Source organism: Acinonyx jubatus, chromosome A3, assembly GCF_027475565.1.
Source record: "Acinonyx jubatus isolate Ajub_Pintada_27869175 chromosome A3, VMU_Ajub_asm_v1.0, whole genome shotgun sequence".
Taxonomy (NCBI): Eukaryota; Metazoa; Chordata; class Mammalia; order Carnivora; family Felidae; genus Acinonyx; species Acinonyx jubatus.
In genome coordinates this window covers 20905639-20932865 of record NC_069388.1, presented here as the reverse complement: position 1 = coordinate 20932865, position 27227 = coordinate 20905639, and the positions used below count along the sequence as shown (strand labels likewise).

The 27227-nt window shown below is 53.2% G+C and overlaps 1 protein-coding gene across 1 annotated transcript; it reads left to right on the top strand.

Moving 5' to 3' along the window:
- On the top strand, positions 1-26461 carry BPI (bactericidal permeability increasing protein). The gene is made up of 15 exons (XM_027070072.2): positions 1-171; positions 2825-2939; positions 4209-4337; positions 5723-5884; positions 7097-7160; positions 9320-9383; positions 10786-10877; positions 14457-14633; positions 15511-15570; positions 17384-17551; positions 18547-18614; positions 20824-20866; positions 23383-23446; positions 24515-24591; positions 26166-26461. Exons 1-15 carry the CDS (start codon positions 42-44, stop codon positions 26202-26204), a joined length of 1452 nt encoding a protein of 483 aa, XP_026925873.1. The 5' UTR covers positions 1-41; the 3' UTR covers positions 26205-26461.
- Positions 26462-27227: the final 766 nt, after the last annotated feature.

Sequence of the window (27227 nt, the reverse complement as noted above, 5' to 3'; positions counted from 1 at the left end):
CTCCAAGGCCTCGAGGCTTTGGCGGCTCTGGAGGACAGAACATGGCCAGGGAACCTGACAAGGCACTGACACGAGCGACCCTGGTGGTGCTGGCCACCCTGGGCACAGCTGTGATCGCGACCACGAACCCCGGCGTTGTGGCCAGGATCACCCAGAAAGGCCTGGACTACGGTAATCAGACGCCTTCCTTCCCTCCTCTCCTGCCCCTAAGGAGCACTTATCGAGCACCTCCTGTGTGCAGTCCTTTAACTCCAGTGCATGGCCTGCTCACAGCTCCTCAAAGGAGGCCCTCTGACCCCTGTCATGTATATGAAGAAACCGAGGCAAGGTGAGTGGCCCAAGGTCACAGAGCTGCAAGGTGGCAGGCAGGGTTGGGATTGGAGTGCCGATCTGGAGGACTCCACGTCCAGTGCTCAGGCCCCTGAGGGTCCTCATGGTCTCCTCCCTCTCTCTACCCAACTGCCAGCTCAGGCTTCTAGGCCCTTCTCTTCCCCCCAAAGCTGATTCTCAGTCTTGAGATTGAGTTTTGCCTTGAGATTCCTGGTTCCATCTTCAGCGTGGGCAGAGCCCAGGCCCTGTGAGGAGGCTAAGTGACGGGGATGGGGGAGGAGGGCCCTTCTTCACGGTCTCCCCCCAGGGCAGGGGCTTGGCAGCCACACTGCGCACATTACCCATCTGGATGTACCAGAGAGGGTCCCCCCAGGCCATTCATCCGGGTCCAGACAGAGGAAAGAGTGGCATAAAACAGCCCCTGCCGCTCCACTCTGTGCCGGTCATTTCATCTTTATTTCAACCCTGGGTAGGACATACCCGTCACCAGCAACATCCACAGATGAGCAAACTGAAGCTTGGAGGAGGCACTAGGGAAGTGCGCGCCTAGATCTCGCCACCAGTCTTGGCTCATGCCCCCCACCTTCCCCGCGCGGGGCTGCTCGACGCTGCCCCCCAGTGGCAGAGAGATGAACTGTGGAACAGTGCGGGAGATCCAGGCGCGCAGAGGTCAGACCAAGGAGAAGGCAGACCCTCATGGGCTGGCCTGCGGCTGAGGGAACGGGGACAGAACTCAGGGGGACCTGGCACCCCACCCCCGAATTCCTTCCCCAACCCAGGCAGGACATCTCTGAATCCCAGGTGCAGGCAGAAGGCTCCACGTGAGCTCGGAGACAAGAGTACGGGGTGGCCTTGAAGGCTTCCTGGGAGCAGAGGCCTGGGCTCAGCTTTTAAACCCAGAAGCCTTCGTGTTCTGTCACAGCAGACTCAGTTTCCCCATGTGGCAACCAGAGTGGGTGTCCTGAAATACGGCAAATCTGCTCGTGTCCCTGCCTTCAGAAGATGTCCTGAACCTTTAGCATGGCATTTGAGATCCTTTAAGACCTGGCCCAGTGCACGGGCTCCGGGACCAGAAGGGTCAGGATTTGAAGGGTCATCACTTGTCAGCTGTGTGGCCACTTTCCCAAATTTCCTCCTCCTCACCTGTGACTTGGGGGTGGTGACAGGACCTCCTCCCGGGGGTTTTCAGATTCAATAGCTTAATACGTGTACAGAGCTCAGATCAGTGCCTGGCACAGAATAAGAGTAAATGTGGGGGGAGACGTCATTTCCACTGGCTGTTGGAAAACACAAAGCCTGGGATCCCTCTTCTTACCACTTCCTCCTTCTCAAGTAACATGTCTGCCTTTCGACGGGTCCTTGGACGCCGTTAGCCACCTAACTGATGGCAGGATTCCTGACTTTGGGCGTTCGTTCATTTACTCACCCAATATTAAGTGCCTTCTAATAGTAAGTGCCGATCACTACGGTAAATGGAGGGGCCACATTCATCAACAAAACGGATGTGGCCGCTGCGAGCCTTGAAGGGTTCCTGTCTAGCAGTTGGGAGAGGTGGTAACCACAGCGTCACATGCATAGATGTACAATTACAAACAGTCATGCCCGTGGCATCACGAGAATGATAACAAGGAGGATTGCTTTCGTCTCCTGGGTCAGAGAAGGTTCCCGGAGGAAGTGAGGATCGAGCGGACCAGAAGTTAACCAGGTGAAGGTGGGAGGGAAGGGTTTCCTAGGCAGCAGAAATGGCACAAGCAAAGGTCCTGTGGAGAGAGGCCAAAGGTTAGAGAGATGGAGTGTTTGCGAGGGCACAGCACAGAGCGAGGTGCAGAGTAGGTGTTCCGTGAATACTCATAGAATGCATGACTGGGTGTTTGGGGTGATATTTTATTTTATTAAAAATGTTTTTTAACGTTTATTATTTTTGAGAGAGAGAGAATGACAGCGCGTAAGCAGGGGAGAGGCAGAGAGAGAGGGAGACCGAATCCAAAGCAAGGCTCCAGGCTGTGAGCACAGAGCCCCACACTGGACTCGAACCCATGAACCACGAGATCATGACCTGACTGAGCCACCCCGGTGCCCCTTGGGGTGATATTTTAGACCAGGGATTGGCAAACGACAGTCCTCGGGCCAAATTTGGCTGGCCACATGTTTTTGCATGGCCCGTGAACAAACAATGGCTTTTACATTTTACATTTTTAAGTGATTGAAAAAAAGTCAAAGAATAATATGTGGAAGTTATCTGGAATTCAAATCTCAGTGTCCGTAAATGAAGTTTTAAAGTTTTATTGGAACACAGCCACACCCATTCGCTTACTTATCGTCTGTGGCTGCTTTCGTGCAATCGCAGCAGAGCTGAGTGGTTGTGACAGAGACCGCGTGAGCCACAAACCCAAAAATATTTACTATCTGACCTTTACAGAAAACCCTAGCCGACCCCTGATATGGACAGGGACAGGCTGTGCCTCTGACTGTCACCCCTTTTCTCGCCCCTCAGCCTGCCAGCAAGGAGTGGCCGTGCTGCAGAAGGAGATGGAGAAGATTACCATCCCCACCTTCTCAGGAAGCTTCAAGATCAAGCATCTTGGGAAAGGGCATTATAGCTTCCACAGGTGAGGCCTGTTGAACTCAACCCTCCGTGTACAGAACTTGTAGTGTCCCGGGCCACCAAGACCTAGAATCACAGAGCCACAAACTCCTAAACTCAGAGAGGTTAAGACTCCCAGTCTAGCGTTGACCCCACCCCGAGGGGATATAGTCCCCCAAGCTGAGTGTAGAGGAGGCCACAGAAGGTGCTCACCATGACTCCCAAGGCAGGGGGAATGTGTCACGAACCCCAAAACTCTGTGCCAGGCCCATATAGCAAGCAGGATTTGGAGGAGGGGGTTCAAGAGCAGAAAGCTTAATCTAAAATGGCTCAAACCAGAATTTATTGGCTCACGTGTCTGAGAAGTCTCTGGAGTAGTCTGGCCTCAGGTTCAGCTTGAGGTAGCCCCAAATGACATTGGCCCCTGTTTTCTCCTTGCCACTTCTCAGCATCGCTTCTCTTGAGGAGGTCCAATTCTCAGGTGGGGTGTCCCCTCAGAGATGCAAGATGGCGACCGGCATCTCCTCAGCACTCCGAATCCTGTGGAAGAGAGCACTTTTCCCTTGAATCTCAAGCAAAAACACTAAGATTCTCACTCTGATCGTCCCACCTTAGGTTACGTACACGTCCCTGAACCAATCACCGTGGCCAGGGGATACCCTACACTAACTAGCTCATGCCCAAGTCAAAAGCTCCACCCTGTGAACATGGAAAGTCAACTTCCTTTGCAGTGACATGGAGTAGCTGTGTGGAGCCCCAAAGGAAAAAGGAAGTTCTGTTACCACAAGAGGGGAGTGTGGGTGCCGGGCAGAAAACCCATAAATGTCCACTACAGAATTTTATGCACCTATTCACTCAACAGATATTTTTGAGCACCTACTATGTGTCTGACACAACAGGCTTGGCTACAACAGTGAACCAAGAGAAACACATTCCACCCTTTCATAGAACTTGCAGTCAGGCGAGATTACATCTGTTATCCTCGTTGATGGTCACACTTCCCGCAAGATGGAGGTTATTGTGCCCAGAAAACTGAGCCTCAGGATGATCAAGTGACATACTCAGGGTCACACAACAGTACACTGAGGAACGGGATTCAAATGCAGATTTGTCTGACGTTAAAGCCTGCCACTCTGCCCAATGCCCACAGAGTTTCCAAGGTGGCTCTCGTAGTTTCCGGGTTCTTCTGCAGTGGATGTGGTGAAGGGCTGGGGGTGGGATGAGTCTGCACTAACCATTAACTGAGTTCTTGTGTGGGCCCCCAGGAGGCTAACTGAGCATTTCTTCTTCACAGCATGGCTATCCGTGGATTCCAGCTTCCCAGTTCCCAGATAAAACTAGCTCCCAGTGAGGGCCTCGATCTCTCCATCACAAACGCCAATGTCAAGATGAGTGGAAAATGGAAGGCACGAAAGAACTTCATGTGCGTTTCCAACCTTGGTGTTGACTGAGTGTGTGGGTGAGCTTTAGGTGATACTTGGAAAAGGGGTAAGGGCCAGGACCTCAGGAACACTCAATTTTTGCCTTACCCATCACCACTTGTGCCCACAGGGCTCCTGGGGGGGATTTTTCATGTGTGAAAATTCAACATAGCCCCTGGTTAATAGCTGAGCATTTGTCCGTGTCACAACGCAAGACATTGACAAGATTGAGTTTGGTACGTGAAGCGTAGGATGGAAGGCTAAGCGGGACCTATAATTTACCCCTTTATCAGTTAGCTATGGCCGTGTAACAAAACACCCCAACTCAGCTGCTGAAAACAATAGTCATATATTATCACTATGTATCTGTGTGTTAGCTGGGGTTCTGCTGATCTGGGATGGGCTCAGCTGAGTCAGCCCTTCTCTACACGTATCTCTTCGTCCTCCTCCTTAGACCTGTGGGCTACTCAAAGCATGTCCTCGGTGGTGGCTGACATGCGAAAAGGGCAACCAGAAACATTCTAAGGTCTAGAATTAGCCCGTGGTCACTTCTACTCACTTTTACTCACTTACGCCATTGGCCAAAGTAAGTCACGTGGCCAAGCCCAAAGGCAAGAGCCTGGAAATGCATGCACCTCCCCCCCAAGATAGGCAAAGGAATGGAAAATTGGGGCAAATCATCCAAACCACAACTCTGAATCGAAATACTGGGTTCTCACCACGGTGAGCCTGCCCTCTAGGGGTGGCGACTCAGAACGACCAATCACTTCAGCGACTTTGTGGCGATTCCAGGGGGATCACAGAGGAGAAGACACTTTGGGGAGAGGGACGTGAGTCTGCCTTCCTGTCCCTTCCCCACAGTAAACATCGCTTAGTTCTTCACGTGGGCTCTTTTGCATCTATCATTTCACTCGCTGATGGCACAAAAGGTAACAGTACTTCATTATGTTAAAGGAGAGTTGGCAAACACGCTCACGTCCACCGTCTTACCCCAAACTCGTTCCATCCCTGAAGGAGGAGCTATTGACCCCATTTCATGAATGAGGACATTAATTAGTGAAAGTCTCCAAACATGCAGATTCTTAGGGACAAAGCCGGTGATCAACGGCCGGTCAAGGGTCTGGGCGAGGAAACTGGAAATCAGAGCAGTTGAGAAACATACCCAAAGCTACTCAGCAAGGGCAGAGGCAAGGGGAGAGAGCAGCGTTCTGCCAGGCAGACACAGATCCACGCGTGCCTCCGTGCTGTGTGACCTCGGGCAGGCGGCCTCCCCTCTCTGAATTCCATCTCAAGCAGCAAAACCTACCTTCCGGCCCAGGTTTGAAGTTTGAATGGCACTAGGGAAGAAACTGCCTGCTCTGACTCTTTGATCTGTGTTTCCCTTCAGCAAAACCAGCGGCAACTTTGACCTGAGCGTGGAGGGCGTCTCCATCTCGGCCGTTCTGAAGCTGGGCTTTGACCCCGCCTCCGGCCACTGCACCGTCTCCTGTTCCAGATGCAGCAACCACATCAACAGTGTCCGTGTGCACATCTCAGGCAGCAGCCTGGGGTATGGTCTCCTAGGGCCGTGGGCGGGAGGAGAGACCTTAAGAAACACTGCCCTGCATTCAGAGAACATCCCAAGTGCACCTCTTGCCAGGCCTTGTTCAGAGGCCTCCGTTGTAGGGGAGGGGCAGGGTCCGCAGACAGCACAGAGACCGCCCCCACCTCCAGGAGTCACTTGGTCACCCGACATTCATTCAACAGACTTTCCTGAGCCCTGACTATGCCCCGGGCTCTGGCTAACCCCTTGACGTGTGTTGAACCGCACAACCCTCACCACAGATCTGTAGGCGTTGATTCACCCATTCAACAAATGTCCACTGAGAATCTGCTGTGCACCAGGAAACAGCAGTGGCCGATAAAGACTTAGCAATAGCGAACATCAGCGGGACGTCAGCTAGCATTACCGTGAGCCAAGCGTGCTTTTCAGCTTGTGAATTGTCTCAGTCGAGCCGCACGGTGAAGTTAGTCCGTTATGGCCCCCGTTTTCAGAAGGGAAAACCAAGGCAGAGAGGGGATAGAAAAGAGCCTGAGTTTTCATACCTCGTGGGTGTTGAAGAGGGATTCGGCCCACGGCTATCCGGCCCCAGACTCCGAGCCACTCAGCCCCTGTTCTCTTGAAGCTTCCGACCCACTGGAGGAGATAGACATTAATCAAATCATTGCATTAATGAATGATTCACAAAGGATCACAAAAGAATGTAAGAATTAAGAAAAAGAGGTACAAAGTGCTGTGAGCACATAGAACGGAAGGGTCTGACCCAGTCTGAGGGCTGGCTGCTTCTTCCTTGATGAAATGACATTTGAATTGAAATGAAAAGAATAAGTAGGAGTTAATTAGGCAGATGTGGGGGACAGGGGGTGTTTTCAGTAGCAGGAACAGCATGTGCAAAGGCCTTGTGGTGGGAGGCAGCATAGAACACAGGAGGATACTGCAGAGCAGTGCGGCTGGAGTGTCAAGGGGGAGAGCAGCAGCGACGAAAGAGGCTGAGACGGGGTGGCGCCCCAGCCGTGCACCAGCTGAGGAAACAAACTCATGAACAAGTCACTGCACCCCGAGGGCCAAGTATCTAATGGGGGTGTGCCCAGTTAAAGCCTGGGCACGAGGGTGCCTAGGTTACTTGAAGGAGGGAGGAAGGTGTCCCAGATGAGGCAGCCTCCAAGGCAGCCCAGGGACACCTCGGAAGCCTCATGCCTGTCCCCACATGTCAATCTCCAGGTGGCTGATCAACCTCTTCCACGAAAAAATGGAATCTTCGCTCCGAAACAGGATGACCAGCGAGGTAAGACGGGCTCGGAGTGGGCGGGGCCCTCAGTGCAGGCATCGCTGGATCCTTCTGCTCTCGGACCAGAGGACTGGAAGCCGTCCTCATAGCTCTTTGAGACCTCCGGCTCGGCTCTAAAAACCAGTCGTGAGGAGTCCAGCAAGAGACTAAAACGAGGGTCACAGCACACACCCACAGAGCGTGCACTCGCCCCACGCCCTGCCTGGACCTCCTCTGCTCTTCCCCCTGCCTTCCTCCCTCAGGCAAACATCCTTCTCCCAGCTCCGGCCTCCTCCCCCATCCCTGCCATTCCCCAGTCCCCCCTCTTGGTGCTCCCCACCCAGAAACCACACGATTGATGAAGCTGCTAGGCTAGCGTGCCAGCAAAGTATCCCCTGGGGCTGGAACAGAAAAGGGCCACTGGCTAGCGTTCCCCAACCCTCCCTCGCCCTAAATCCACCCAGGCCAGCTTCTTCGGCTGAGAAAAGGGGCCATTCATTGGGCTGGTTTTCCATGAATAAACCATAAGCTGCCAGGAATGCCCTGCGCCTGTCTCCCAGGCCAAGTGAGCCGAGGAAAGCGGGGAGCCACTGAAGATTTTAGGCAAGGGGGTGACCCGGCCAGATCTGTGCTTTGGAAGAGTTTCTGTGGCTGCCGTGAGAATGACTGGAGGAGCCAAAAGATGGGGCAGGGGACCTCAGGGAGCCCAAGGAAGCTGTACAGTCTTCTAGAGGGCCGCCACTGGGTTCTTGGTCAAAGGCACTGACAGTGGGGACAGGGAGACATCAGTCAGATCAGATCATTGGTCTGACGGCATTCTGTCAAAGTTGTAAAACAAAACAAAACAAAAGCGGTGCGTGGTTGTCAAAATGCGTACCACAGCAGATTATAAAATGGGTTTTAGTGGCAGAATCCGGCCCCCGGGTCTAATTCGCTTTGCAACTTTAAGCAAATTTCAGATCCTCGGTTGGACCATCTGTAAAATGGGGACCTTAGTACCTCCTTGCACCCAGCTGCTCAGGCAATGCAGGCGGTGCGCTCACCCACCAGCCTGACTAACCCGTGGTTCAACTGTCCTTGTAATTAAGTCATAGTACAAGGGCAATGGCAGCATTTAACATTGGAACTATAAAAACAGAGTATTTCTTGGTGACACCTTCAGAGTGGCCCTCAGGAGCAGCCAAGTTAAAAAGTAATGATGCACCTGTTGTTAGACAACAAGGGTGAGGAGGAGGGGGAGGGGGAGGGAGAGGAGGGAGAGAGGGAAGGGGAGGGGGAGAGGGAAGGGGAGGGGGAGGGGGAGGATGCCTGCATACAGAGTGCTTGCAGTGAAATTGGCCCTATGTCTCGAGCTCTCTACAAGGATCCCAGCATTTAATCTGCACAAAATCCTTATGCTAGGGGGTGTCATGGTTTTCTCCATTTTACCGATGGGTAAACTGAGGCTCAGCGGGGGAAGTGATGGGACTGGGGTTCAAACCCAGGCTATCCCCCCCCCTCCGAGGTGGAGCTCTTGATCATAGCAAAATACTCTTTAGAAGACAGTACTGGCTTGAATGGACAGACGGATGGATGGATGGATGGATGGATGGATGGATGGATGGATAAACGAGGTACCAGGGTGTCCATGATCGTAGCAAGGGCTGGAAATGACGAGGAGTGAGCTGGGCAGTTAACTCCCGGGAATACAGAGTGAAGGGTGGGCATCTGAGGGAAGGAAGAGCCCCGGTCTACGCAAAGTGTGGGGGGGGCGGAGAGCAGGGGACGACACAAGCAGCCGCTGGAAGCTGGGCTCTAGGCTGTGATGCGATTTGCTGTGGTTTGGAGCCATCTGGTGGCCCTCGTCGGGGAGTGGCACTAGAGGGCAGCAGCCCAGGGGCAGGCAGCCCCAGCTCCCAGATGTGCCACCCCCCCCCACCCCCTTCCCCAGACCACTCGCGGCAGAGGTACCGGCTCCTCAGAGGACGATATTCTAGGCGCGTGCAGAGTCTTGCGTGTGTGATAGAAACACACTCAGGGCAACCAATTTTCTCCCTCCGCCACTTTCCTCCCTCCTACCCTCCCCCCTTCCTTCGAAGAAACATTCAAAGAAAGCAAAACGTGCCCGGTTCCTCATTCCCGAAAGACACTTTCCGCCACGGGAAGCCCTCACTGGCCACTTCTTTGGTTCTCTCCAGATCTGCAAGGTGGTGACCAGTTCCGTGTCCTCCAAGCTGCAACGGTATTTAGAGACGCTGCCAGGTGAGCGCTGGGCGAGGTCAAGGAGACGGGGAGAGAAGGGGGAGGGGCGCAGGAGAACAAGGAGAGTGTGATGGAGCCACCAGGCTTCCCAGACAGGCTTGGGTCTGGGTGGAAACGGGTAGAACGGACGATTTTCAACCGGCAGCTCGCATCGGACCCCAAATGGGCCAGGCCCTCTTGGCAGGTGCAAGAACCGCCCACGCCCATTCATTCCCCCACCGGTGCCGGGGCCAAACAACAAACAGTCCCAGCTCTCTGTGGTCGGGCCCTCATAGCTGCCCTGAGATCTGACGCTGGTCATTTCGTCTCTCTGGGCCCCGGTGTTCACATCTTTAAAATGGGGACAATTCTCCATACCTCCCAGTAACTGAAGAGCTGCAGGTTGGGGGGCAGGCTCCCATTGGCTGAGTGCTTCCCATGTCCTCGCACCCAGAGGAACCGTCTCCTCTCAGCTTCCCAACGCCTCACGGAGGTCGGTGTAGTCTCCCAACTTTACCGGGAGGAAACTGAGGCTCAGAAAGGAACTGTGGCTTGCCCGAGGTCGCAAAGCCAGAAAGAAGCAGAAGCAGGATCCTAATTGGGGTTTTCTTACTCCAGAGCCTGTACCCCAACCTGCTAGCCAGGCTCCCTCCCGGTGGAGCAGTCATGGCAGCCCATGGTGCGAGCCCATTCAAGATGATTCCTTCCCCAGGCACGGCCCCAGACCCTCCCGCGATGGGCCCTACCTGGGCATGTTCAGTGCAATGACACTGACCGCGGTTTGGCCTCAGCAGGCAGGCAAATGACTTTGGTTTGAGTCCCAGCTCCATCACTCTCCAGCTGTGCCATCTTGGAGGAGTGACATCTCCGAGCCCCGTGTCTTCCCCTCTGATGTGGGAAGGAAGGGCTTAAGGAGGGACCGGCATTTATTTAATTCTCATTCATGACTGCTGGGAACCACACACACTGTTCAGACCTGGACCAACCTGGGCTCAGCCTGGGATATTATCACTGCTAGTAATGGTCCCTTTGGCTTTTGAGCCCCTCCCATGTCCAAGGCATCTGTGGGCTCACCAGTGCTGCCCCGTTCTACACGTGACAAAAAGTGGCTTAGAGTAATGAAAGCAACTTGTCCAAGGTCAGATAGAGTCCAATTCAAGCCCAGGTCTCTCTGCTTCTTGACCCTGTGTTTTAGCTACATCTCGGGGCTATGGAAGCAGGGGAAGAGATAATGTCCGTTTGTGTAGGGTGGGGGTTCATTTTCCCTTAAAGGGAGCCCAGGGAGGGCTTCGTGGAGGAGGTGGGAATGGAACCTGCACTGCAGTTCTTTGCCGTTCAACTCTGGCAGATGCCAACACTGCATCTCAGGCCCTAAAGATGCTGCCAGGGGAGGCAGCTCATGGCTCATCTTCTTCCCGTCTAGTGACAACTCGAATAGATCATGTCGCTGGGATCAATTACTCACTGGTGGCACCTCCAACAGCCACGACTGACAGCCTGGATGGGCAGCTGAAGGTGAGACTTACACTGGGGAACTTATACCCTCATGCCTTTGCCACAGGCCCTCCTGGGGCTCCCCAACATCCTAATCTCGGCATCTTCTCCCTGCTCTGGTCACACTGGCTGGCCTCCCGCTATTCCTGAACCACTCTATCCCTGCTCGCTCCCTAGGGCCTTTGCACCTGCTCCCTCTCTGCCCAGAATGCTCTCACCCAGATATTCACATAAACTCTCCCTTCTTTTTAAGTCTTCACTTAAATATCCCTCCCACTAAAGCCCACTCCCACTGAAATAGCTCCTTCTTCCCCCCCATATCCTGATTTATTTTTCTCAACATCACATATTATTAGCAACCCCCCAACACACACACACACACACACACACACACACACACAGAGTCACATGTCTATCTCCCTCACTATGATGAAAGAGGAGGAACTATAGCTGCTTTGTTCCTGACTGTAGGTGCACACACAGAACCATGCTTGGTATCTATTAGCTGCTCAGTAAATATTCTGCTTGGACAGACAAATGGATGGATGGATGGATGGATGGATGGATGGATGGATGGTGGATAGATGGAGTATCATTTCATGCTACTTTCCCCCCACTCACCACCCTCCAACCAGGCACATGGGCTTTGCACTTTCTCAACACACCAAGCTCGTTCCCACCTCAGAGCCTTTGTCTTACCCATCCCCTCTGCCTGAACTGCCTTCCCTCGCATGCCCCCCTCGACCCACTGGCTTCTTCTACTCCAGGTGAGTCTGTGCTTGGATGTCACTCCCAAAGCAGCCTTCCCTGACCACCCCAGCTGGAGTGGGTCCCACCCTTGAATTCCCTCTGGATGTACTCCATTCAGTCCCTCCACGATTGGTGATTGGCTTGTTTACTGTTTACTTGTTTGTTCTAAAATACATTTGATGCAAAAAAGAAAAGTTAGAAACTACAGAGAAGCAGAGCAGAGAAATAAATAAATAGGAAGGAAAGGAGGAAGGAAGGGAGGAGAGGTAGAGAGATTACCCAAATATTACAACTCAGAGGCTAAAATTAACAACTCAGGAAACAACAGATGTTGACCAGGATGGGGAGAAATGGGAACCCTCTTGCACTGTTGGTGGGAATGCAAACTGGTGTAGCCACTCTGGAAAACAGTGTGGAGGTTTCTCAAAAAATTATAAATAGATCTACCCTACAACCCAGCAATAGCACTCCTAGGAATTCTTCCAAAGGACACAGGAGTGCTGATCCGAAGGGGCACATGTACCCCGATATTTATAGCAGTGCTCTTAACAATAACCAACTTATGGAAAGAGCCCAAATGTCCACCAACTGATGAATGGATAAAGAAGATGTGGTTTATATATACAATGGAATACTCCTTGGCAATGAGAAAGAATGAAATCATGCCATTTGCAGCAATGTGGATGGAACTGGAGGGTATTATGCTGAGTGAAATAAGTCAGTCAGAGAAAGACAGATACCATATGTTTTCTCTCATATGTGGAACTTGAGAAACTTACCAGAAGACCATGGGGGAGGAGAAGGGGAAAAAAGAGTTACAGAGAGGGAGGGAGGCAAACCATAAATAAGAGACTCTTAAATACAGACAATAAACTGAGGGTTGATGGGGGGAGGCAGGGAGAGGGGAAAACGGGTGATGGGCATTGAGGAGAGGGGCACTTGTTGGGATGAGCACTGGGTGTTGTATGTAAGTGATGAATCATGGGAATCTGCCCCCGAAACCAAGAGCACACTGTATACACTAACCAGAACTGCCGTGAACATCCTTGTATCTGGGTCTCTGCCCATCCTTGGCTATCTCCTAGAAGTGGCATTGCTGGACCAAATAGTATACTTTAAAAAAACAATCTAAGTGGTACAATGGAATAAAGGTTGAGAATAACCTGTTTATTGACCCCCCCCCCCCCAGGCTCCTGCCCAGAGGTCATGGCTGTGAGGCTCAGGGTGTGTTATATGTGAATCTCCGGGCTCCCTGGTTCTAAACATTCACATAAATGCAAGCCCATCCGATTTTGCTGGTAATCTGTTTGCATGAATGGATACATATCATCTTTTCACTTGCTCTTCTCGCTTAAAAATATGCATTAGAGTTGGCACATGGGTCCACTTATTTATTTATTTTGAGAGAGAGAGAGAGAGAGAGAGAGAGAGAGAAAGTGAGCACATGCATGTGAGCAGGGGAGGGGCAGAGAGAGAGAGAGAGAGAGAAAGAATCCCAAGCAGGCTCAACGCTGTCAGTGCAAAGCCTGATGGGGGGCTCAAACTCGCAAACCATGAGATCATGACCTGAGCCGAAATCAAGAGTCGGATGCTTAACCGACTGAGCTACCCAGGCGCCCCTCACTTATTTATTATTTTAAAGAGTTGCATGGTATTCTGTAAGATAGGTGAAAGGGTGGTTAATTTTTTATGACGAAATGATTCAAAGATACAGAGAAGATTACACACTGACGTACCTACCACCGAGCTTTAAGAAATGTTACCATTAAGGGGCGCCTGGGTGGCTCAGTCGGTTGAGCGTCTGACTTCGGCTCAGGTCATGATCTCACAGTTCATGAGTTCAGGCCCCACGTCGGCCTCTGTGCTGACAGCTCGGAGCCTGGAGCCTGCTTCGGATTCCGTGTCTCCCTCTCCCTCTGCACGTCCTCTGTTCACACTCTGTCTCTCTCAAAAATGAATACACATTAAAAAAGAGAGAGAGAGAAAGAAAAAAGGAAAAAAAAAAGAAATGTTACCATTTTGCTGTATTTGCCTCTGATTTTTTTCTTTGAAACATTTGAAAAATAAACACTGAGGCTTCCTTGGGCACCCGTACCCAGCAGGGAACCCACACGGATAAGACGCCCGTGTGTATCCTTCTTACCTGTGGTGTTTACACTTTTACTGCTTACCTATGTGTCGATAATTCTTAAATAGTACATTTTATATGCCTTTAAATTTTACATAAATGGTTTTCTACCATATGTATCCATCTACAACTTACTCTTTTATAACTCAGCATTGGGTTTTTTTAGCTAAATAAATGATCTGCTTTGGCAACGTGTGGCCAAGTCGCTCTTCAGAAACTTATAAACATATATTCCCCCACAGCATCTGAACACTCTCCCCCAAACCTGGATGGTGTCAGCTTGAAATATGCATACACTTAAAACAGTTTACCTCTCCCTTTAACATTTTGCTAATTTGACAGATGAAAGCCAACAAACAGAACCTCGCTGTTCTTCTGGTAGAATTTCCGTGCTTGTTGGCAAGGTTGAAGCTGGGCTGACGGAGTGGCCGGGAGGTTGGGAGTGTCGCACGAGCGGCCTCAGGCAAGCCTCTTCGGCTCCCGGGGCCTCAGTATGCTTTCCTGCAAAATGGGCATAATCACATCCCCCTCGCAGGACTGGCAGGAAGAGCCCCTAGAAACTAGCACCGAGGAGGCGTAGGACATTCTTGTTAGTTTCTGCCATGGCTTCCTCCTCTGTGAGTGCGTGATTGGTACCCCCAGCCCATTTTCTCCTGGAATGAAGACGTTGAATTATAATTCCTGAAGGAATCCCGGGCTCACCCTGTCGCCTCCGCCCCCAGGGGGAGTTTTTCAGGTGGGCCCACCCCAGTCCCCCTCCCTTTGCCCCTCCGCCACTGGCCTTTCCCAGCGACCACGACCGCATGGTGTACCTGGGCATCTCCAACTACTTCTTCAACACAGCGGGATTCGTGTACCAACAGGCCGGGGTCCTGAACCTGACCGTCACGGACAACGTGGTAAGGCCAGGCTGGGGGTGGATGCGGGAAGAGCACGGGGCTCGGAGCACAGCAGGCCCGTCTGGACTTGAACTTGTGTTTACACGGGGGAGATCACAGTCCAGCCTCTAGGGGCAGCCAGACCTGAGTTGGAATGTCAACCCCCTCTTTTCTAGCTGGGTGACCTCAGAGCAGTAGGTCAACCTCTCAAAGCACTCAGCACGGGCTTAGCACGTAGGAAGTCCTGGACGAGGATAAAAGTTACAGCCAACACCGCCCTTGCCCTCGCCCTTGCCCTGATCCAGGCTTAGCCTCAAACCACCATTATCATCAGCCTCAGTGTCTCTATCGATATATTCAAAGCCGAGTCCTGCTCTGGGCCTCAGTTCACTCATCTGTAAAATGAGGAAATAACCATCCTGTCCAGAGTCCAGGTGCAACCAGGTCACCAACCATGTGTCCCCTGGGAAGATAAACAAAGACCTCCCGAATGCGAACTCTTCCGGGTGAGAGAGTCAGACACCAACACCTGCATTTAGCAGAGACTCAAACACACGCAGAGGAGGGGGAACTTGATGGCTTTATACCTTTACAAGTGTGCTCCTAGAGAGTTTTGGCACGGGGAAGCTGGAGGTGAGCTAAGAGAAGCTGGGCATCCCATGTGATTGGTTTGGAGAGCCTATCCGAGTTTTTTGGGGAAAAAAAAAAAAAGGGGGAAGCTGGCAGTCCAGGCTGTTCCAGGCTGATTGTTGCAGAAGTTGGGGGTCCCCATTCTATTGTCACGTGTAGACTGGCCGTTGTGCCTTTGTGGATTCAGTCTTTCACCCCTCCTACGGACCCCCCCCCCAATCTAGCACATAATCCCGCAAGATCTTTTTCTCTTCTTTTCTTGCTACAGATACCAAAGGAATCCAAATTCCGACTGACAACCGATGTTTTTGGAATCTTCATACCCCAGGTAAGAAAGAGTCTGTTCCCCTTTGGTCCACTCATGAGGCATCCTGGGGGTACCGGGGAGTACTAAGCTCTGCCGAATGGCCTGATGAGAGCCCCCCTCTCCAGATCTAGAGACAACCCAGCCTGAGAGTGGAAGTAGCCTTGTGTAGTCCGTCCTCAATGCAGAGAAAGGCTCCGAGCACCCAGGTGACCAGGCGCGAGGGTAGACACTGGGGGCTTTTCCATGCAACAAATATTTATTGGGGGCTCACCGTGTGCCCAGGGCCCTGTTCTTGGCGTCTAGCAAAGCAGACCATCTCCCTGCCCTCCTGGAGCTCCAGTCCAGTGAAGAGAGAAAATTCTTATTCAGGTACCCAAAACAAATAAGAAAATGCACGCCAAGATAAATGAAGCCAACAGATGGATGAGGTCACTTTAGACGAGGACCTCTGTCTCAGCCTGCTCAGGCTGCTATAACAAAGTGCCACGGACTGGTGGCTGACACAACAGAAATAAATTTCTCATGGTTCTGGAGGCCAAGAAGTCTAAGATCAAGGTACCCACACATTTGGGTTTGGGGGAGAGCCTCTTCTGGGCTAATAGATGGCTGCCTTCTTGGGGCGCCTGGGTGGCTCAGTCGGTTGAGCGTCCGACTTCAGCTCAGGTCATGATCTCACAGTTCGTGAGTTCGAGCCCCGCGTCGGGCTCGGTGCCGACAGCTCAGAGCCTGGAGCCTGCTTCCGGTTCTGTGTCTCCCTCTCTCTCTGCCCCTCCCCTGCTTGCGCTCTGTCTCTCTCTAAAATAAATAAACATCAAAAAAATTTTTTAATAGATGGCTGCCTCCTTGCTGTGTCCTCACATGGCCTTTCCTCTGAGCAAGCAAGCTCTGGTGTCTCTTCTTACGAGGACACTAATCCTGTTGGATTAGGGCCCCACCCTTATGACCTCGTTGAATCTTAATTTTTTCCTTAGGGCTTCATCTCCAGCTATAGCCATACAGGGGGTTAGGGCTTCAACGCATGAGTTTCGGGGGACACAAACATTCCATCCATAACAGCCTCTCCAGTGGTGGCCCTTCCAGAAATTTCTATACAGGAGGTACTGGTGTGGGCAAGTGTGACTGGTAGGGGGACCAGGGGACTCCCCTTGAAGCTTTATGGCCTAACCGTGAATTGCCTGGGGGAGGGTTGGAAGCTAGGAGAGACGGGGGCAGTGTCACAAAGCCCTCCTCAGTTCCCCCAGGAAGCCACCACTGCTCTGTGACATTTGAGCTGACCCCTGAAGGAAAGGAAAGAGGCAAACTGGGAAAGAACGGGGGGGGGGGGGGATGAGCATTCAGCAGGGGAACTTGGACAGGAACAGAGTGGGTCATATATTTGAGGAACAGAAAGGAGTCCCATATGGCTGGAGCTGGAGAGCAGGGACTGGGGCCCATGGGGTGAGGTCGTGGACACCAAGTGCAGAGAGTGCAATCTTTCCAACAGCAATGGGAAGGGGTACCTGAGGGGCTCAGTCGGCTATGCATCCAACCCTTGATTTCGGCTCAGGTCATGATCTCATGAGTCGTGGGATCGAGACCCATGACGGGCCGTGCACGGAGCGTGGAGCTGTTTGGGATTCTCTCTCTCCCTCTCTCTCTCTCTGCCTCTCTCGCTCTCTCGCTCTCTCTCTCTCAAAAATAAATAAATAAATGAACAAATAAATAAACAAACTTTTTTTTATTAAAAACAATGAGAATACGTTGGAGGCGTTTATGCAGGGCCAACACAAGATAGGATTTAGAAACAGTTTAATAAAATCGTCACTTTGTTTGTTGTCCCCACTGGGGACTGCAGGTGGCCAAGATGTTCCCCAACATGAAGGTGCAGCTCGTCTTCTGGGCCTCCTCCCCGCCACACCTCACCGTGCACCCCGAAGGCCTTGTCCTCGCCCCTACCCTGGATGCCCAGGCCTTTGCTGTCCTCCCGAACTCCTCCTTGGCCCCCCTGTTCGTGCTTCGCCTGGTAAGCGGTTCGCAGGTGTGGGCAGACGAGGGCAGCGCCCTGGGAGTTGGGGGACCAGGGTGCACCTGCCCAGGTTCAGACGCTCCAGGGTCTGAGACCAGAGCCACGGTACTAACTGTTTCTGGCTTCTGCGGGCATTCATACATTCAACTCTTCATTCTGTCGCTGCCTTGAAATACGTGTACCGTTTCAGATTCATTCGCTCGTATCTTTGGTCATTCAGTTATGCGTTTGTGTATTTGCTCATTCATTCAAGTATTCACTAGATTGCTGACTTGAAATGCGCTAGACCTGTTCTGGTGCATACATGCATTAATCCGTTATTCATTTATTCACTTACTTAAACCTTTGTTCAATTAAACATTCATGTGTATATTTGTTCATCCATTCATCTTTTATTTGTTGACGCACATCTCTGTCGATGCCTTCATCTGCGTGTGTAAGCCCTTGCTCGTTCAAGTTTGGGTTCTATTGCTGGTGTGTGGGTTCATCCTCTCTCTGTCTCCCCATGAGCATTCGGTGGCACCCGCTGTGACCATGGAGGCGAAGACCAGACCTTCTCCCCACCGGGGGGTGCTCACAGGCCTCAGGCAGGTCTGCCGTCTCTCAAGTCGAGACCCATTTCCCCATTTTGCCAATCAAATGGGCTCCCGGGGGGATCGTCCCAGGTCTTACAGACAGTGGGCAGGAAAGCTGAGGCGGGGAGCTCGGTTTTCTGGCTTCGTCCGTATTTGTTGAATGAATGGATGAATGAATGAATGAATGGATGAATGAATATCTTGACATTAGGGCTGGCTTGGACTCCAGCCCCGAGGTCTGTCTCACCTAGCCTGTGAGAACGGCCTGGGAACTCTGGAATGGAATCCAAGAGTGTTAAGTGGTAGGTGGTTGACAACCCAGGACTCACCGACAGGCACGGAGCAAAAGGAAGAGCCCCTCCCCCTCGGGTTCTGCGTGGGCTCGGGGACCTCACTCTTCGGCTTGCTGCTTTGCAGAGCATGAACATTTCTGTGACGGTCGGAGCCACGCCTGACAGGCTTGTGGGACAGCTCAGTTTGAACAGGTAAGTGTGGGGACGACAGGAGTGGCTGCCCATCCGTTCTCGGGGCCCGTGGGCCAGCAGTGGCCCCACAACACCCCGAGCACGGTGTCGTTGCTTTCTTGTTCATCGGTGGCAATTAAGCCTCAAATGGTTCACAGCGGGCCCCATGGCCCTGTTTTACAGACAGTGAAACTGGTGTGCAGAGGGGAAGGGCCCCGCCCAAAGTCGTACACGTAGGTGACCGGTCATCTTGGTTTGCCCGCAGCCCCCCACCGTTAGCACTGAAAGTCCTGCACCCTGGACGGCTCCTCCGTCCTAGGCAGACGCGTGGCTGGGCGATGCCAGCTGGTGCCTCCAACCCGCGCTGAGCCACGGCAGCGCCCAGCCACCTGCATCCCTGATCCGCCTTAGCGCTCGGAAAACCCACAGCGATTTCCTCCTACCCCATCCTTGGGACTTTGTCAGCCACCTCGTGTTGGAAGAACCCCAACAGAGGCGGCTGTGGCTCAGCGCGGGCTCTGGTGTTGAGGCCGCCCGCCCTCAAAGCGCAGCTCACCTTGCAAACACTGAACTCACCAAGGTCCCGTTGCCCTGGCTGCAGAAGAGGCCCAGTGATTTAGAAGAAACAAATAAGTAAGCCCAATAATTGTTCCTGGCCAGCAGCGCTGTAGGTGAGAATGAAATCAGATATTCAAACGCGTCGAGGTATTGAGAACACAAGAAATCTAAGTGCTCAGTAAGCAAGACAGAGAGAGGCACACGCGGAAAAGAGAAAGACAGCAATGGGGAGAGAGAGAGAAAGTCAGAAACGGAGACACATGGAGAGACTCTCAGAGAGAGATAAACGGAGACACATGGAGAGACTCTCAGAGAGAGATACACACAAAGTGGGGGGGCGGGGAGAGACAGAGAGGGACAGACAGACAGATGATGGAGAGGCATGATAAGAGAGAGACCGAGAGAGAGAGACAGAAGGGGGGAGAGAGAGAAGGACACACACACACACACACAGCAGAGAGGGAGATCCTCAGAGAGCAGATGTGATGGCCCCAACCGCTAGACCTGCTGTCTGCCTCTTAATCACGCTCGCGCTGCTCGGATTGAGTCTTGACCTACATTCCTGCCCATTTCCGCCCTCTCTCCAGCACAGAGCTGTCCTTCTTAACCTTGAGACTGGCTCCTGAGGTTTACACGCGGCTTATTTCTCCGGGCATCATTCTGACAGGTGTTACTGCCTCAGATACATGTGGATTTAATTTTCCTTGAACGCCCATGGGCCTCCCAAGTAGGGGAGCCGGAGAGGATACAGCTGGGTGAGGGCTGAACAGACTCTCAAACACGCGGGGCTGGGGTGCGAGAGTCCACAGGGCAGGAGTCCCGGGGCTCCCACCTCTTGCCGAACAAGGGTGAGTTTGCAAGCTCCCCTTCTAGGGTATTCGAGACAAGAGCTCAGGCATCAGAGAGATTGGATTGAAATCCCACTTTGCTGATTGTTAGTTGTGAGACCTTGTAAGTTGCCTAGTGGCTCCGTCAGTTTCCTTATCTGTGACCTGTGAGTATGATGGCCCTTGCCTCCTGGGGGCTCTATGATTTCCCATGGAGGATAGCACACAACATAGTGACGGATGGAGGTTCAACAGGGAGCCACGTGGTCCCCCCCCCTTTGATCACGGTTAAAATGTCATAAAGACTATAAAGAGGGGACAGTTTATTGGTAATTGAGAAGTCTAAGGATTTCAGGCAAGGGTGGATCCCAGTGCTCAAATGATATCCTGAGGATTCTGACTCTCTCCATTTCTTGGTTCTGCTCTCCCCTACGCGTGATCCATTTCACAGCAGGCTGTCACCAAGGGGCCACAAAAATGGCCACCGGGAGCTCTCTTTTCCCGGAGGAAAGAAAACACCTCATCCCCAATATTTCCAGAAGTCCTAGGGCCAACTCTCGTTGCACCAGCATGGGTCACAGGTCCCTCCTTCCAACAATCACGATGGCAGGGAAGGTGGACTCTGCCCTATTCGCCAGACTACCCCAGAGCTCAGGGCTAACAACGTAGGATACCCTAAGTACCCTAAAGAAACAATCAGGGGGCTGTGACCAGAGGAAGGGGAATGAATACTGGGTGGGACAACCAGACGGCATCCACCAGAGAGGGCCCCTTCTCCCCAGCAACTGGGCTCTAACACAGCCCAGGCAAGTGGTGGTCTCAGTTTCTTCCTCCCCTTCTCACAGGCTGCTCCTAGAACTGAAGCACTCAGACATCGGCCCCTTCTCGGTGAGTCTGAGGCCTTTGGTGGCTCCTTCCGTCCCCCTGATTTGGAGAGAACTGTCCTCAGGGCCACTAAGGCTCATGAACTGTCCTCAGAGCCACCAGGGCTCATGGCATCCGGTGTGGAGGCCACCTGTCCCTTTGCATATAATTTGCATGTGACGTCACGGCGGGTGGAGCTTTGTGGGCCCACAGACCTAAGCTCCAATCACTGCTCCACACTTCCCCTCTCCGAACTTCCAACCTTCCCCCAAACCCAGGATAATCCTTCCTAATTGCGCGAAGAACAAAATGAGGGTGGGGTAGCAAGTCGCGGCGAGGGCTGAAGGCTAAACCATGTGATCAGGGAAAGCCTCTCTGAGGAGGTGATATCGAGGGCTGAAGGCTAAACCATGTGATCAGGGAAAGCCTCTCTGAGGAGGTGATATCTGGGCTGAAAGAGCCAGCAAGGTAAAGAGCTACTGCAGGCAGAGGGAACAGCGGGAGCCAAGGCCCTGTGGTGAGAACAAGTTCCACATGTTTGGGGAATGGAGGGAAGCCTGCGGGGCTGGAGCAGAGCAAGTTGGGCGTGGGGGTACAGGAGGAGATGCGGCTTGAGAGGCAGGTGGGGCTGGCTCATCCTGGGCCTTCTGGCCTGGAGTAGATTGTGTTCAAAGGGCAGTGAGAAGCCGGTGGACTGTTCCACACAGGGGGCGGCCTGCTCTGGTTTGTAGCTTTATAAAAGATGCCCCTGGCTGGGGTGAGGGGGCATGGATTTGGGAGGACAAGAGCTAGCCCGGGTGGATCAGCAGGGAGACGGACTGCATTTGTGGGTGAAGAAGGAGAAAAATGGTGGTTTGGAGCCACGCTTTGGAAGTGGTGTTCGAGGCCGCGTGGTGAGAACTTTGATGTGGGTGGAGGGGGTGGTGAAGAATGAGTCCTCGTTTTTCGGCTTGAGCAGCTGGGTGAAGGGCGGAGTCATGTAGAGGTGGAGAAGGGCAGGTGGGAGGGGAGACAGTAGGTATCTCGCCAGCCTGCTAGATGATTCCACTACCTGCAATCACTGACCATCATTAAGCAGACTCACCCCTGCCCACCCCCCTCACTCCCTCTAGGGCACGGGAGTTGCCCAAGTAAATAGCAGCTTTGCACTCTTCACCAGCCACCTTGAATGAGCGTCGCCCTTGTGACTTCCAGTTGCCCTTGTGACTTCCATTAGAAGCCACGGCATGCTGATTCTGTCCTACACATGGCCCAATCTCCCGGGGGGCGTCCTGTTGAACCCCTGGAGAGCATTTTCTTGGATCCCTGAAATGCCCCCCAAGAGCCCCACCAAGTGGGTACCTTGGAAGCCACCTGGCCCTGAGGTCAGACCATCCCAACATCCCTCCCCATTGGATGGAAATCCAGCCAGCCATTTCCACCCAAAAGGACTACAACGAACAGAAGGACCCAAAGTGTCCTCATTGTATTTTCACAGACTTACTGGTGCCAGGGTTTTGTGGGCCTGCTTCTTCCCAATATTTCCAGAATATTGGGAATATTTCAGATATACGGTGGCTTGACTCAGTTGGTAACCAACGTCTGCTTCTGCATAAGATCAAAATTTAAAGTTCTCAGATTCATGGGAAGAAGGGCACCACATTTCATGAGCCCAGGGATTTACAGCCTGGCGAAGGAAACTCAGTTGCTCCCCAAACAAAAATGTACATATTTACAAGTTGTAAACGTCACCGGGAAATCATCTTGAGGTGCCACATTACCTTTGAATATTGTTTTACTATCGCAAAAGCAAAACATGTACGTTATAGAATAATCAGAACCTACAGGTGTGCAAACCAAAGAGAATAAAAGCCATTTCTATTCTTACCACTTAATCATTCGGAGTATATCCTACCTGACCTTTTGCTATGCATAGCCAACAACACAACAGAATTGTGTGGTTTCCATAGCCTGCTTTTCCTCACTCAAAAATATAACATGAATATCTCTGTGTGGACAATTAAATTTCTACGGTACTATTTTTAACAGTTGCATAGTATTTCCTAGAATCAAAGCCCCCCCCCCCCCGGGCCCCCTAGGAAATTCCCCCATTTGTTAGACATTTCGAGCCCGATGCGGGGCTCGAACTCACGGACTGTGAGATCATGACCCGAGCCGACGTCGGATGCTCAACCGGCGGAGCCACCCGGGTGGGCACACACATTTTTAAGGCTTTTGATGAACATTGCCAAACAGAGCCTCAGAAGGGTTGAACCAGTTTGCCCCGTAGCCGGCAGTGTCTGAGGTGATGCATTTTCTTACACAACGGTTTTCATGGTTAAATACTCTCTGATGACCTTCCTTTCCTCGGCCTGGTACCTTCCATCTAGAACACACTTCACATCTGGAACCTTTGGGTGCAAAAGCGATCACTTGGGTGACCTGATTGGGCTGCGGAATCTGCCCGGCATCACCTGGGTCCCAGCTCGGAGGTTGCCCTGTTGGGGAGGGAGGCTGATGCCCGGGCGCCCTGACATGGCTTCCGTCCTTCTGATTTGCAGGTTGAAGTGCTGCAGGCTGTCATGAACTATGTTGTACCCATTGCTGTGATTCCCAAGGTTAACGGTAAGGTGCTTTGGAGAAACGGTTGACTTTCAGTCCTAGGGGAGGCGGAGGGAGTTAAGTCCTACAGCCGCCTAACACCTGGCCCCAGTTATGGAGGCTGGAGGGTGGTCACTCAAATGAACCTCACGTGGCATCTGACCCAGAAAAGGGGATGAAAAAAGGGGACCCCACGGGCTGAGCTCCTATCATGTGCTCATCCACCACTTCACCCAGTCTTTAAGACCGCCCCATGACATGCGGATTAGTAATCTCTCCAATTGGGAAGAAATGGGAGATCCGAGAAGTCACAGGGGGCTGGTTGCAGGTCCCGGGGGAGGGTGAGAGACGAAGCTGGGATCAGATCCCAGCTCTGAAGCCAGAGCCCTCAGCCCCCGCCCACCTCTGGGAGAAGGGCCAGGGAAGAAGGGCTAACCTCGGCTAACGGCTTCCGCTCATCGCCCTGATAAAAGCCTAACCTTTGCAGAGCCAGGGACAAGAGAGCACATACCTCTCTTAGAGGACCACATACCACGGGACTAGAATAGTTAGAAATTGTCAATTAAGACAAAAGTTATGATATAGGCTACGACATCTCCCACCTTGGCAAATGTAGCTTCCTAATGATCTGGGAGGCCAGGTTTGAGTTTAGAAGTCTCCAGAGGCTCTCATCAGAATATGGTGGTATGGGGGGGAGGGGTCCCGGGCTACCGCCTGTCTCTAGTTTCATCCTAAACATCCAGGGGCTTCGTGTGCACACGGGTAGATACCCCCAGTCGCATGCCACGGGCTGTCTATCCCTCCCCCCCCCCACCCCCAGCAAGCAGCCGCCCCTGACCTTGTACACCAGCATTGCCATCAACCTCGGGAGGGGGGTCTTGGGGAAGAGGTCTGCACGCATGCTGAATGTGGGCTGGGGGCTGACGGGGCGAGAAGGCAAGGCTCCGGGTCCCTGCGCGTGGTGAAGAGCATCTCTGGGGCAGCCTACTTGTCCAGCCTACAAGTAGTGCCAGTCCCTACCCAGAGCCGGGGACGCTGGTTCAGGGAGGCTGCCCCCTCCCCTCCCCCTGCTGACCTCCTCCTCCACGGCAGAGCGGCTGCAAGAAGGCTTCCCTCTCCCGATGCCCAGCAACGTCCAGCTCTTCAATCTGGTGCTTCAGTCTCACCAGGTAGGTCCGAAGGGCTCCTTCCGCCAAATGTCCCTCAACACCAGCAACCTGTTGCCACAAAGCTTCCCGCAGGCCAGCCCTGCAGCAAGCACCCTCTGCCCTTACAACACCCCGCGAGGTGGGGGGCTGTTCACCCGCAGGGAAGAGGAAGGCTCAGAAAAGCCACGTGGCTATTCAATGGAGTCCAAATTCAAAGCCAGGTCCCCCCTCCCCGCCCCCGCTTTGAACCACTGGCTTGGAAGCGTTCCCACACTGTGTTCGGTAAAAACGGAGCTCACTTGGTGGCCACAGGGCCTCTTTTATAAGTGGATGTATTTAAATACTTGGCAAGTGGGTATCGCATGACTCCCTCGGCGGCCTGGCAACATTCTAGGCCTGGGGGAGAGGTGGGGGGGGTGGTGGTAAAAAGTGAGGTACCAAGAGGGGACTTAGTCCCAGAATGGAGACCTCCTTTTGTCTGTCCCCCAGCCAGACCCACAACAGCATCTGAGACTACTTAGGGATGCTTTCTTCTCCTCAAAGGCTCCCTCTCCCGATTTCCCAGCTGCCTCTCACGGGGTCAGTGCCGGCTTCTTTCCTGGCTCCTTCTTCCCTTTCCTTCCCCTTCCTTCCTCCCTCCCCCTCCCTCCCCTTCTTCCCTTCACCTTCCCTCCCCTTTCCTCTTCCCCTCCTCCGCCCCCTGCCCTCACCCTACCAGCAGGAGTTCTCCAGAGTTCCTGCCCAGGCCTCTGCCCTCCCCCACTGTTGGCTTTCCCTGCCCACTTGCCCCAAGCCAGCAGCCGCCTTTGTGCCACCCAGTGACCCAGCTGCACTTCTAGATTCTTCCATGCTCCCAACTTGTGCATTCGCTGGTGTGCCTGGAGTCTCGGCCCTGAGGCCCCTTAACCCAGCATGTCCACTGGGTAATGACACTGCCACCCCACTATAGCGTTCCTTAACTGGCTCAGTGGCTTTCCTGTTAACCTCGTGGCCTTCGTGGGGCCTGGCCACGTCGTCCAGATTCCCCGCCCTCCCTCACCCCCAGTCCCCAGGTCTTCAGGCAGGCTACCAGTGGGGCTGAGACTACGGAACAGTAGCCAAGAAAGCAGAGGCCGCACATCCCCCCATGTTCCCCACGTTTTACCAAGTTCATCCTTAAAAAAAAAAAAAAAAACGACTCCATGGTACCATGCAATTTCTTCATTTCTGAAAATGCTGAGTGAAGGGCAGGAAGGAGCAAAGAAAAGTGGTTTTGCAGCCTTGATGGGAAGGAGGCTCCCTTGAGCTGCCATGAGGCAGGGATGACAAATGAAGGCCTCCGCTGCAGCCCGCGGTCCGCCACCCATGTCTGGGAGGGGACAGCTGCCAGGGCGGCTGCTGATAGGATCACGGTGCTGACATGCAGACCCCGGCGGCGACATCCCGAGTGCCCACCCCCCCTCACTCCTGCCTTTCTGTCAGCAGACAGGCCCCACTCTGCTCTCCTTCCCGTCGGGCAGGCTGCTCCCAAGGTTTCCTTCAGAAACCCCAGCAGCCCCGCGCTCACAAACCAGGGCGCACGTCCCGCTGATGGCAGCGTTCTCCTCTCTCCCTAGAATTTCCTGCTCTTCGGTGCAGATGTTCGCTACGGCTGAAGTGGCCGTGGGCGCCAGGAGGGGAGAGGTTGTCCGCACCTGCTCCTGACGTGCCCGTGGGGCAGAGGCTGCCTTTCTCCAGCCCTTGCACCAGAGGCCCTTGCAAATTTCTCGGAACTCAGATTCGGAAATGACCTCCATACAGGAACTGTGCTCCTTGAGAAAGCGTGGGATGTGTATTTCAGGGATTATGAGCGTCCTGCGAGGTCTGAGTCCCCCCTCCCCGCCCCCCAAAAAGCACTGCTTTCTCTGTGGAATTCTGTGTGATGGTGTTGTTTCTTGTTTCATGTCCATTCTTTTCTTCACCGTCTATACCCAGCATGCTCTGCGGTGCTGACAGCACAGCCCCCACATGCCCTTCTCAGTAGAAAGTCTCCTTCTCCCTTTTTGGGGACACCCCGCATGCCACACTTCCCACGAGTACTTAGAGTTTACTCAGTCCAAAGGGAGCGCATCTTGCCTCCTAAGTAAGGTCAGGCCGAGTGGATCCACCTGCTGGGCTGTTGTTTCCGCCACTGCCACACGGTGCCGCTGTTGAACAGCTATCCTGTGCAGCCTGTCGTCGTGACTACAACCTCCGGAGCCTGTTGCTCCTGTCACCACCACACGGTGTCGCTGTTGAACGGCTATCCTGCACAGCCTGTTTCCTTTCCCCACCCTTTGGCTCTGATGTGGCTCCCTTTTCCCAAGCTCTCCTGCTCAGCCGTTGACCCCAAAGCAGAACACGGGGCCAGGGCACAGATGCCATTAGAGGTGTTAGTCACATCCTTAGCTGCAATAGCTCTCCCCCGTGACGTTCAGGGCTGGCACAGGCACCAGACCCCTAGCCCAGACTACCCTTGGGCCCTTGGTGAGTTTCCTTGGGGGCTCTGGGCCATTCCCCCTCGTGGCATATCAGCGGTGGCCATCTCGGGTCATTAGCCGGGTCCTGCTACCATTGACCGAGCAGTCCTGGAGGGCTCTTGCACTGTTGACATCTGGTCTGAGACCAGAAAGATGAGTTTGAAGCAGGCGGTGGGGTAT

Coding starts and splice junctions, on each gene's coding strand:
- BPI (XM_027070072.2), top strand. CDS start 42: ATGGCCAGGGAACCTGACAAGGCACTGACACGAGCGACCCTGGTGGTG. Junction 4,338..5,722: donor AAGGCACGAAAGAACTTCAT/GTGCGTTTCCAA, acceptor GTTTCCCTTCAG/CAAAACCAGCGGCAACTTTG. Junction 17,552..18,546: donor CCCTGTTCGTGCTTCGCCTG/GTAAGCGGTTCG, acceptor GCTGCTTTGCAG/AGCATGAACATTTCTGTGAC.